At 40.2% G+C, this 12,729-nt stretch overlaps 1 protein-coding gene across 1 annotated transcript in view; it reads right to left on the bottom strand.

Moving 5' to 3' along the window:
- Positions 1 to 1,353: 1,353 nt before the first annotated feature.
- Positions 1,354 to 12,729, bottom strand: part of BAALC (BAALC binder of MAP3K1 and KLF4) — an 87,655-nt gene continuing 76,279 nt past the window's right edge. Inside the window, exon 3 of the mRNA XM_056522539.1 lies at positions 1,354 to 3,112. Coding sequence (XP_056378514.1) covers positions 2,999 to 3,112 — 114 coding nt within the window. The 3' untranslated portion in view covers positions 1,354 to 2,998. The remainder of the gene's footprint in view (positions 3,113 to 12,729) is intronic.

Here is a 12,729-nt window from a genome sequence, read left to right as displayed (position 1 = left end):
GCACTCTCATTAAAAAAAACATTTGCTATTGCGCTCCTTATGGTAAATAATAAACAGATTTCTAACATACTTTGGTTAAAAAAAAATGAAGTTTTCTATGTATTATTTGTGCTTAAAAAAGCTCAAGAGCACATTTTTCCCCATCTCATACACAGACTTTGGACCGAAAGGCTGGAGTGTCGAAGGGGGTGTGTCCAACCAACAGCATCTGGCAGTTAAGTGTGAGAGGAGCTATGATTGGATGAGGCTGGACACCCCCCCCCCCCTCAGCACTCTAGGCTGCACTTCATGTGTTTGGTCTTCGGCCCAAAGTCTGTGTATGAGATGGGGGGAAATGTGCTCTTGAGCTTTTTTTAAGCACAAATAAAACATAGAAAACTTCTTTTTTTTTTAAACAAAGTATATTAGAAATATTTTTTACTTACCAAAAGGAGTGCAATAGCAAAAATTAATTTTAATGAGAGTCACCCTTTAACTTGTTGAATCATGGGACCCTTACCCCTTTCCATACTAACCAATGGAGAGGTGGCATATGAGCAGTTAATAGTATTAGGATTGGGGATTGAAAGAGGTCCTAGGGAGAATGCTTCTTTATTGTTATACTTCATCTTATACTTACATTTTCCTGATGTTTTGGGATGAGCTGTCAGAACATGAAACCTATACAGGTGTTTAAATCACTGTCATCGGACATTTACATAGAGACCTTATAAGAAGGGCTGCCAACAAGGTCATCTGACTGGTACTGCTGTAAGGGACCTGAGCTAAGCAGTTACAAATAGGGGTACACTGTAAACCCGGGGGAAAGCATGATCTGTTATTATATGGTATGGACCAGTGGTCTTCAACCTGCGGACCTCCAGATGTTGCAAAACTACAACTCCCAGCATGCCCGGACAGCCAACGGCTGTCCGGGCATGCTGGGAGTTGTAGTTTTGCAACATCTGGAGGTCCACAGGTTGAAGACCACTGGTACAGACTTTAAAGGATTAACCCTAGAAAACCATTAAAGGGGTTATCCAGGAAAAAACTTTTTTATATATATCAACTGGCTCCAGAAAGTTAAACAGATTTGTAAATTACTTCTATTAAAAAATCTTAATCCTTTCAGTACTTAAGAGCTTCTGAAGTTGAGTTGTTCTTTTCTGTCTAAGTGCTCTCTGATGACACGTGTCTCGGGAACCTGCCCAGTTTAGAAGCAAATCCCCATAGCAAACCTCTTCTAAACTGGGCGGTTCCCGAGACTCGTGTCATCAGAGAGCACTTAGACAGAAAAGAACAACCTTAACTTCAGAAGCTCATAAGTACTGAAAGGATTAAGATTTTTTAATAGAAGTAATTTACAAATCTGTTTAACTTTCTGGAGCCAGTTGATATATATATATATAAGTTTTTTCCTGGGTAACCCCTTGGCTGGACCGGGTATTATATGGGCATTAAAAACCAGCAGTAAAAGGAATGACACAATGTGGGATTTTTTGAATGTATCGGACTAAACATTTTTAAGTAGGGGTCCTGTCTAAAAGTTGTATGTAGAGTGTTATTAACAGTGTTACACATAGGGGGTGTATTTTGTTACCTAGTTTGTTTTCCTTACCAGATTCTTTTTTTTAATTTTTTTTTTAATGCTGGTGCAACATGGGCAAAGTCTTGTCTGTGTACATCCTGGAAAAATACTGATCTAAGTTCAGAGAGTTTTAGACAGGATAAACCTAAGACCACTTGTTCACAGATAAATTATGGATTAATGTTGTATGGATCTGTAAAACGGCTCCCATAGGCCAGTGACATTGCCAGGTGTTACTTTACCTTTGGGAAAAATTTCGTCTGGGGCCCTAGCCCTGTATTTCATTCTTGTATTTTGCACCCTGCAACTGGGGCACATGCATTGCCAGACCATAACCACCTATTAGGGATCGACCAATATCGTTTTTTTAGGACCGATAACGATACAGATAATCTGTGACCTTTCAGGCCGATAGCCGATAACTTATACCGATATTCCGGTTTAAGTTATCAGCTATTTCCCCTAATATGGAGGTATTCTTCCCTACAACGGCTTCATGTACAAAAGCATATGGTACTTCAGATGCCAAAACATGGAGTGCTTACTGGTCCATAATATGGACCTGTATGGATTTTTGCTTTGGCATCGGGACCCATGGGGACTCCGTGTGATCCTGTAGGGCCATCATACAAGTTCCCTGCAAACAGCGTTGTCCTTCGTATGTACAATACTCTTTGCAGGATGTATAGAAGCCATACAGTTCCTGCTACTTTACGAATATTAATACATGTACCTGTCTATAGTCCGGTTGTTTCATGATGGTTGAACTTTATGAAAGCAAATACACAAAATGCATAAAATCAGGTCACACCGTAAAGGCTTACAGTCACCGGCAGAGATATATGATGTTACCATGAACCTGTATGCAGAAAAATTGGCATGCAGTGAGTGTCCAAGCCATTGGAAAGCACACATCTACCAATAGGAGTAGTAGTATAATCACAAAACACAGGCCTCAGTTTTATGTTACTATACGTAAGAGGGACATTCTATAAGACTGAAAAGACTCTACGAAAGGTTTTGTATGTTCTTAAGGAGTCACACACTGACCTTGTAGAGGAGCCTCATTCTATGTATTAGATGCATTATGCATTACAACTGTAAAGAATGTTCTGATATGATAACAATAATCCAATGCACTTCACCTTCCAGAAATCTATAAGCTAAATTGTCCACAAGATTATTTCCATGTTCCTGTCAACCTGATGCTCAGATGTTTTTCTGAAGGCACTCAGCAGCAAACGTTTGCACCCCTATTTTACCCTCTCCGTACCTCTGTCACTTCATATATCTGCTTGCAGAATAGTGAACCTCTCTAAGAGAACAATAAGACGACCAATGCTTAGAAGATCCTATTCTCCCTGCAGCATTCAGCTCCTTAATGTGCAAATTGTTTCTATCATGTCCCTGTGAGCATCGTCCTGTTCCAGACTAGTTAACACAGTTCTCAGCAATCCGTCCATCGCTGTCCATCGGTCTGGACATGGTCTTGGATAAGTTGATTGTGACTTCTTTTTTGGCCATCCGTTTACTGTCTCTTTTGCCCTGTTGAATAGAAATGCAGAGGAACAATATTAATGTGGATCCACAGTTAAACTACTTTGTAGAAATAAGAAATAGCAAATTGTTAAAAGGGGCCATATTACTAATGCATCCAATATGAAGAAAAACATTGGAGAGTGTAAAATTTTCTCTAAACAGTGATAATCCACCTACCACATTATGGGGACCTAAGATCCAGTCCTTCACGCCATCTAAAAGCCACATTAAGGGTCCTCTATTTGCAGAGGAGCGATGACTGCGTATGGGCTCTCCATTATAGTCTATTAGAGATATATTTGGAAACAGTGAGTAGGCGAACTCAGATGTTTCTGTCTCTCTAATTCACTATAATAGAGGGTGATCGTAATGTTTTATACTTTGCAGATAGTATACAGCATTATACATTCTCTGATGACTTTTTACTTCTGCATTGTGTATATAGTCTGTGCTGTCACACATAATAGAATATGGAAGCAGGACAGCCAAGTATTTTGAAAAATGTGTACTGTTCACCAGGCCTGGTGCAAGAATTTTTGTCACCCTAGGCGAAAGCTAATTTTGCCGCCCCTTGACCCAGCCCATTGGCTTCGCCCTTTGACATGCCCCACTTTATTCCTGGGTAAACACACTGTTACAAACAATCACCTTACTACTGGACTGACACACTGTAACAAACCTACTCCTTATGTAATTACCTCAGTACTGGACTGACACACTGTAACAAACCTACTCCTTATGTAATTACCTCAGTACTGGGGTGACACACTGTAACAAACCTACTCCTTATGTAATTACCTCAGTACTGGGTTGACACACTGTAACAAACCTTCTCCTCATGTATTCTCCTTACTACTGGGTTGACACATTGTAACAAACCTCCTTCACATGTAATCAATCAGAAGCCTCCATGACGTGGCAGGGTTATTGTAACAGAGCAAAACTGGAGTTATAACGGGCAAAGAGGATCCCATTGACTTGAATGGGATTCCTCTAACGTCCATTATAAGTCCCGTTTTGATAGCGGGAGAAAAAGACGTTACATGCACAAATTTTTCTCCCGCTATCTTCCTAACGGCCGGTACACTGACGGGCTCAAATATCATTGTCCATATGCATGGCAAGCATCAGTCATCAAGATAATGGTATTCCTGTTCCCTGCATAAATTACAAAGGATAATAGTATTGCTGTTCCCAACGTACGTTTCTATCCCCAGTGTTCACACATCACACTTGGTATCGTCCTCAGGAGAACGTCTTTTGTGGTAAAAACTGTATATTAGTATCACAGTCTTTTGTGGTAAAAACTGTAATTTAGTATCACAGTAAATGCAAGGGAATGGGCAAGCTTCCCTAATACAGGGCATATAGCATAATAGAATCAACAATGGCCCACTTCCTAAAAAATAACAGAGCATGCAAAAGGCAATATGTGTACAGGTAAAGATATTCTTATCCACATGCAGCAGTATTATCAATTCACGATGTCCCCGCTCATATATGGAGACTTATTGTCACATATGAATGTGGGTATTGTGAGCCAAGAAGCCAAGATGTCGGTAAGAATAGTGAACAGTAGTCCTGCAGTGGCAGGATGCCGGGTTCATGCTCCTCAAGCTATGATTGAGAACCATAGTGTTTGAAACGCGTTGGCCGGTGAGGGTTTTTAACTCACTTGAGCACCTATTTGTGTGTGTTTTTGTACCGTGATATTTTTTAACATGTAGTTTCATTAAACTTTTGGATTTTTAATTGTTACCTGTGGAGCTGGACAACTACCTTCATTGCATTCCATTATCTGGACTGAGGATGTGGCTCAGCGTCTTTGCCCTGTGCTCCCTGTTACGGTGGTGTCTTCAGTAGATTGACATATGGTGAGCTGGTGCATCTGTTTTGTATTTTTCTAGTGTTTGGCATCGTCTGAAAAGCGGAGTAGCTTTGGTGTTCTCCTGTGGCTTGCACGCTGACAAATTTGTATGTTGTAGCTTTAGAGAATAAAATGTATCTTCTCTACTATCAAACCCTTTTTAAAATTGATAAGAAGTTACAGTAGATTTGTGGCCGATGTCACAGGGTAGGACCAGAGAGAGAGAGCTGACGGATTATGTTATTTTCTCAATGTCACCAATGAAATAGGCTTAAACTTACGTCTGAGACAAGCTCTTCAGAAATAGAGGGGGAGATTTAGCAAACCCCGTCCAGAGGAAAAGTTGATGAGTTGGCCATAGCAACCAATCAGATCGCTTCTTTCATTTTTCAGAGGCCTTTTCAAAAATTGGTTTCTATGGGCAACTCAGCAACTTTTCCTCTGGACAGGTTTTGATAAATCTCCCCACTGGTTCCTAATATTCTAAGAAAAATAGAGTGGTATTATTGACAAACAGTGGGATACAGAAAGCCGACTGCAGGTAAAGCATTGCTCCATTTTAAAGCTAATATAGAATAGAGTTAGTGCAGCTCAATCAATATTCTAACCCGAGGTTAACTGGTATGGTCTGAAAACCCCAAAAGACCAAATAGTAGGCAGAAAAAAAATATATAATAATAAAATATTATATAACCAGTCCTCAAGGGGACTGGTTATATAATATTTTATTATTATAGAATTTTTTCGGCCATTTTAAAAGCTACCACGCTCGACATGTTGAGATAGAAGTGCCGCCTACATACAGGGTTTGATGGGTATGTCCCCATTCCCATGTTCTTCTACCCTTCTTTCCCAGAACCATTCAGTCCCTCCCCTTCAAATGGTACTAAATATTACTAGCAAATAATTTACCTTACTATGTTATGCCTGTCATTGTCATATCATTTGCCATTTTGTTTGCTTTTGTTCCTTATCTCTTTGGTGAAAGACCAATTGTCTCTGTATTGTGATAATAATTCTTTAAATGAAAAAAAAAAAATTTGAAAACTATAAAAAAAAAGATAGCGGTACTGCATGGGCAATTCCTGTGGTGACACAGAATTATCAGAACTAAAGAGTCCAGAGAACTCTGTAGTAGGTTACTTGATAGCAATTACCCCCAAGAAGTTTAGGAAAAAGCTCTCACTTGAGCATCATAAAGAGACAGTAATTCCCCTTTTATTAAAACTAAAAAATAAGAACCAAAATAATACCCAACACTTCTCTTTTGCTTTCAAATTTTGTCCCATCTATTGTATAATCCAAAGGAACTAGTACCTAATCCCAAAAGACCCAGTTATGGTAGAAATCAATCAGAAAAAACCTAAGTGATGTGCTGACATGTAGCCGGTTCTTGTCCAGAACCGAGAGACAGGATTGGTTACGCAGCTCAGCCACGATGGGCAATCCCAAATGTGGTATTTGTAAATGGTGTCCCGACTCCTTTCAGATAGAAATATCCTGGTAGAAGGGACTTCAATAATCCTGAGAGACTTTGTGTGATGCCGTACTAGTTTGTAGTATATGGAATTGTGTGTACATGTGGGCTCTTCTTTATGGGGAGTATTATGCCCCCAAACACACACGATACCAAAAAGAGGAAATTAGAGTTACTAATAGAAGAGCGAGGAAGGGTGAGGGGTTCCTTATTGCCAGGGGTCAAGTCCTGGGAAAAAAAAGTGTGGGAACTCTTCCACTAAAGGACTGGTCCTGCAGGACTCTTGCTAATGGGAATGGGGTTCTTGCTGTAAAAAAAAAAGTGCAGGAAGGTTCCCACGTGTTTCTGCTTATTGCCCTCCTTCCAGAGACCTAGACCTCAAAGCCTTTGTTTCTACTTAAGAAGACAGAGACTGTATGAGGTGATTCTAAAGGAGTCCCATTTAACACTAAGAGGTCTTAGGCTGGCCTAAGAGGTCTCAGACTTTGTGGCTGCCAAGCTACAGAGTAATCAAAAGACCTGCACCCCAAAGTGGACACTGCAGCTCAAGTCAGTAATTACTTTATTTTATTGGAAATCTGCTGGGAGCCAACAAGTGTGCATGTACCCCTCAGGGAGAGAACATTGGTACTAGAGTCTGTCCAAGTGCTAGAGTAGAGCATAGAGAGTTACTGGGGCTCACCAATTCCTACCTCCTTTCTTCAAGGGCATTCCCATTGCTTCGGCCATTATTTAAAATAGATACAAATACTATGTTATCATTCCTCTACCTCTGTGTCGGGCTCCTCATCTGCACCAGTAATATCAGAGTAGCCCAAATTCCATCCAACTGAACACTTAGCAGGATGAATTGCCCATTGTCTTGCCCTGCATCAAGTACCTTATTACATACATTTAGTGGACACATGAAGTAGGACATAATCTATAGGGATGGAGGAAGGGTATAGCAGATTTTGTGGTGGGTCCCTGGAGGCCAGAAGACTATTTTGGTCCTGTTTACTCACTAGTCTAATTTTGACAGTACACGTCCCATGAACTGACTAGTGGAAAGCAGTTGACAGGCAAACTCAAGCATTTTTTGGCATGTAGCAATCACTACAATGCAACTTGTATTATCCAGATGGCAGTACATTAGTACGATATATTTTTATGGTACTGCAATAGTAAATTTTTTGCCGAGACAGCACTATAAATGACAAATGATTACATTTACTTGCTCAGCATCCTTGTCTGGACATCCTTCCAAGAATCTTGGCAACCATGAAGATTCGCAGTATTAAGAACAATATTAGCCCGGAGTAATCATCTTTGACCCACTTTAGTCTCCGCAGCCCATTACTTGATATCTTGTAGCGCTAATGGATTGAGTTATAATGAAATGCTGGTAACCAGTAAGTATCATTATGCTAATGTTATGTGTACTTGTAGGAGCTGACGCATACAGGACGGATCTGGAAGCCGCTTTTGTTCATTAGGAAACATGTAAGAGGCGTTCTCATACAGGCATAATTTAACATATTTATTTTGGTACGAAGGCTCTAATTCTAATTCTAGATCACTGGCAGCAGCTTTGCGTCTTTCACCTCATCCTCAGTCAAGTGTGAAATGAAGAAGCAAAGATTAAATCCGTAGTGAGATAACTTTCACTGCGAGGTATAAATTTCTTCAACTTGTTAGGGTGTAATGTATAAAATACTGGAGCTGAAATATTGAGAATACATTTCTAATTGATGTCAATAAGGACAGGGCTCATCTTCTTTTTTGGCTTCTGAAAACCCTTGCAGTGCATTTGGTAAGTATTTCACTAATCCTAGTTTGAAGGACATCTGACTACAGACCGGACTACAGACCACGTCTTCTGGCCACAGACAAGAGATGTAAACTGAAGCCCAATGCAAAATTGCAAAATCTGTCACAGGTCCTCTACCTCCCATGGTGCGCCTGTTCATTTATCTTCTGCACCAAACGCAGGGGGAAGAGATATTGACTTCACCTGTGTATCCACAAACCATGCGCATCACTGTCAGTGCAAAGGAACAACCGGGCACAGCACTCAGCTAAGTGCTTCTGCCCATTCATATTAGTTATTTACAGGTAAAAATGGCTAGTAACACCACTCTTTGACAATGCACCAAAATTCAAGAGGAATTCACAGGGGGATACAAACATTGAAATTTAGCGTTTAATAGGAGCAATTAAAAATAACGATCCCACAATAAAAAGTATAGTGAACAATAATACCAAACACATCCAATGGTGAGGCATCCAATCCCACCTGGCCCGGCAGTGCCAGTCGGACACAAAAATAGGACAAAATGAGTGATCCCGGCAACCACTTCGGGAAAGACAGATAGGGAATTTGAGATCAAGGGGATAATGGTAAAAGGGCAGGGAGGTCAGGTCGCAAACCTCAGATATATTACCCTAGTAAGCCCTAAGAGTGGGACTACCACTCATGGACATTTTTCGCAGATTCACTCTTAAAGGGGTATTCTGGCTTTAGACATTTTATCCCCTATCCTTTGTGATGTCTGATGGTGGAGGGCCCGCCGCTGGGACCCCCCGCAATCTCCTTGGAGCACCCGCATTATGTGCAGAGCTGTGTCTCCAGGCTTGGAAACCATCCGTTACGCCCTCTCCCATAGACGTGAAGGGAGGGGGCATAACGTAACATCACGAGGGGGTATGGCATTACGTCACGTCTCCAGTCCCGAAAACTTCCGGTTTCCGAACCTGGAGAAGCAGTTCCGCACATAATGCGGTTGCTGCAGGGAGATCGCGGGGGGTCCCAGCAGTGGGCCCCCCCGCAATCAGACATCTTATCCCCTATCCTTTGGATAGGGGATAAATTGTCTAAAGCTGGAATACCGCTTTAAAAATCTTTTGTGTGAACAAGCCCTTAGTGTTTTATTTTTTTCCAACCTTCTATAGGGAAACACTGTGACAGACAGGAGCCAGAAATGTTTTCGTTTCATTCCCCAATTCTGGGACCATAATGCTTCAAACTGATAATCTAGTACTGTACATGACATCTTGTTCTCCAAAGCTTACCAGAAGCCCATACACTGCCCATATTACCAAAGCAATGTTTATTAGAAAACATACTGACTAGACATCAGAAAGCCGGCAGGACTGAACATCTTCTTCTATGACCTGAGCCAGAATCCAGAACTAGTTTATTACTGATGACTTAAAATGAATGAAGTCTGAAGTGGATAGATTTGCAATCCATCCTCCTTAGATTGATGTACTTGACATTTACGTCTGTGTATAAGAGGCTGATGAATAAAAGTAGATAGGGGAATTGGTGAGTCAAAAAATTGGACATGATAGAAAAAGACTGGCACCACAACAAGAAATGCTGTATATAGATGATCAGGTTGACACCCCACTAATGTCATATTATTGGCTTATCCTGAAGATAGGAGGATATAACAAGTCATAAAAAGTAAATATTCATCAGCCAGGTACAGAGCCACTTTCAAATATAAAACATTTAAAAACATACAGCGTACCTCCAGCGATGTCCAGGCATGCAGGGAGTTAATGTTTTGCTACAGCTGAAGGCCCACTGGTTGAGAAACAGAGGCATATATGATTACTTAAAGACTAGTTATTTATAGATTTTTTGTTTGTTTTTTTCCTGCTTATGAATTGTGTATGCAGAAGACTCTTACACCTTGTCATATGAAAGCTTTGAAGCTCCATGTGCAAGTCTTGGGCTAATTTTCTCAGTATATTTTAAGTTGAAATTGGCTTTTGTATTACCTGTTAAATAGAGATGAGCAAGCCGAGCCCAGCGAACCCGGTCTTGCTTAGAACTTTGGGTAAAATGAAAACTTTGAATTAGCACTTTGACAGCCTCGGCTCGCATGAGTCTGGCAACAGCGCTATTATTGGAGAAGGGGTGAAGAACACATGGCGTTTTGGCACCATGTCAGCTTAGGATGAGGAAGTAGGAACACTGCGATGACATCAGGGTAGCCCATCATACTTTTCAGCTAATACCAAGATCACATGACTGCCGGTTAACCAATCATTTATGGCATACAGCTTCCAAGCCAATCAGGAGACAGCATAGGGGTGGGTTTAAGTGATAAAACCCTATGCACTGCAGTGTACAGAAGAACTGTCTGTGGAACTACTTATCCCAGAAATCTTTCATAAATACAATACAAATCAATTTCAGGAAAGTATTGTGCAGTGGACTGACCTCCGTGACCGGCATTACTGAGTCCAGTTGCTGCACAAAAAATCCCATCTGTGTGACTGGAAAATGAACCCACCTTACATAGTTACATAGTTAGTATGGTTGAATACGTCCATCAAGTTCAACCAGGGACATTGCAATACAAGCAAAGCATTATGAAGTGGGCTCACCTGTATTTTAACATAAATATGCAGTGAATGTGAAATAGGCATTTTACACCATGTTATCTGTATTTTCTGGGTTTAACCACTTAAGGATCCAGGGCGTCATAGCGGGTAGGGCCCGGCCTCCAACAACGACCGGGAACAATGGCTAATAGTGAGCAGCACTGATCGCGGTGCCGCGTGCTATTAGCCCTTTAGAAGCGGCGTTCAAAGTTGATCGCCACATCTAAAGTTAAACTAAACTAATGCCGGTTAACTCAGGGGGCTGTTCGGGGTTGCCGCGGTTAAATCGCGGCATCCCAAACAGCTGTAGGACACAAGGAGGGTCCCCTTACCTGCCTCCTGGTGTCCGATCGCCAAATGGCTGCTCAGTGCCTGAGATCCAGGCATGAGCAGTCAAGCGGCAAAATCATTGATCAATGGTTTCCTATGAGAAACTATTTATCAATGTAAAAGATCAGTGTGTGCAGTGTTATAGCCCCCTATGGGAGCTATAACACTGCAAAAAAAAGTGATAAAGAAAAGTTAATGAAGATCATTTAACCCCTTCATTAATGAAAAAATTCCAAAGTCCAAAATAGCGTCTTTTGGTCACTTTTTACATCATAAAAAAATGAATAAAAAGTGATCAATAAGTCCGATCAATACAAAATGGTACCACTAAAAACTTCAGATCACGGTGCAAAAAATGAGCCCTCATACCGCCCCATTAAAATAAAAAAGTTATGGGGGTCAGAAGATGAAAATTTTAAACATAGAAATTTTCCTGCATGTAGTTATGATTTTTTTCAGAAGTATGAAAAAATCAAACCTATATAAGTAGGGTATCATTTTAATCGTATGGACCTACAGAATAAAGATAAGGTTAAATTTTTACCGAAAAATGTACTGAGCAGAAACGGAAGCTTCCAAAACTTACAAAATGGTGTTTTTTCTTCAATTTCGTCGCACATTGATTTTTTTTCCATTTCGCCATTGATTTTTGGGTAAAATGAGTGATGTCATTGCAAAGTAGAATTGGTGGCGCTATCATATGGATTCTTAGGTGCAAAATTGGAATAATTATGATTTTTTAAAAGTAAGGAGGAAAAAATGAAAGTGCAAAAACGGAAAAATCCCGGGTCCTTAAGGGGTTAAAGGTTAAAAAAAAGCATAGCATTTGTAGCTGAGTTTAACATAAATACTATTTCAAGTGTAAATGTTCAATAGGCATTTTCTCAAGTCACCTGTATTTTCTAAAATTAATTTAAAAAATATATCATTTCTAGCTGGGTGTAACAAAAACACACATTTCTAGCTTTGAGAGTAAAAGTTTCTCTACCACTGGACTAGTTGTGGTGTTTCCTGGACTGTCCATTACCCTCATGATGATTTTGCAGACCAAACAAAGCATGTTGAGGGGACATGTTTGTAGTGACTTTAATAAAGGTCTGGATACACTGGCGATAGCTGTGAGCACTGCAGGCTATGACTAAGAACAATAGCTAGGATATTATATTCTAGCCATTTTCTAACATTTTGATTTTAACTATTGTCCTACACAAATACCCATAAACACAACAGGACAATAAATCCGAATAAGTTTAATCTTTATTGAACATACACGATTAAAAACATCTAAAAGACAGACAAATAATGACAGCAACAAGACAGACAAATAGTGACTGCTAAATGTGCAAAAATAGAACAAACAGTATATTAAAGTGACTTATGCAATCTATAAGGCTGCCAAAGTGCAGCATGCAATAGATATAGGCAATGTAAACACTTCAATATGTAAACAAATGAATACTCTGGCTGTGGCCAAATATATTGCACATAACCTAAAGTGACACATTGGAAAGAAGCAGGGTAAGGGAAAAAGCCTGCAAACTACGGTTTGTAATTACGTTTCCCGTATACGGC

This window comes from Hyla sarda, chromosome 5 (genome assembly GCF_029499605.1).
Source record: "Hyla sarda isolate aHylSar1 chromosome 5, aHylSar1.hap1, whole genome shotgun sequence".
Lineage (NCBI taxonomy): Eukaryota > Metazoa > Chordata > Amphibia > Anura > Hylidae > Hyla > Hyla sarda.
This window is presented reverse-complemented; position numbering and strand designations above follow the sequence as displayed.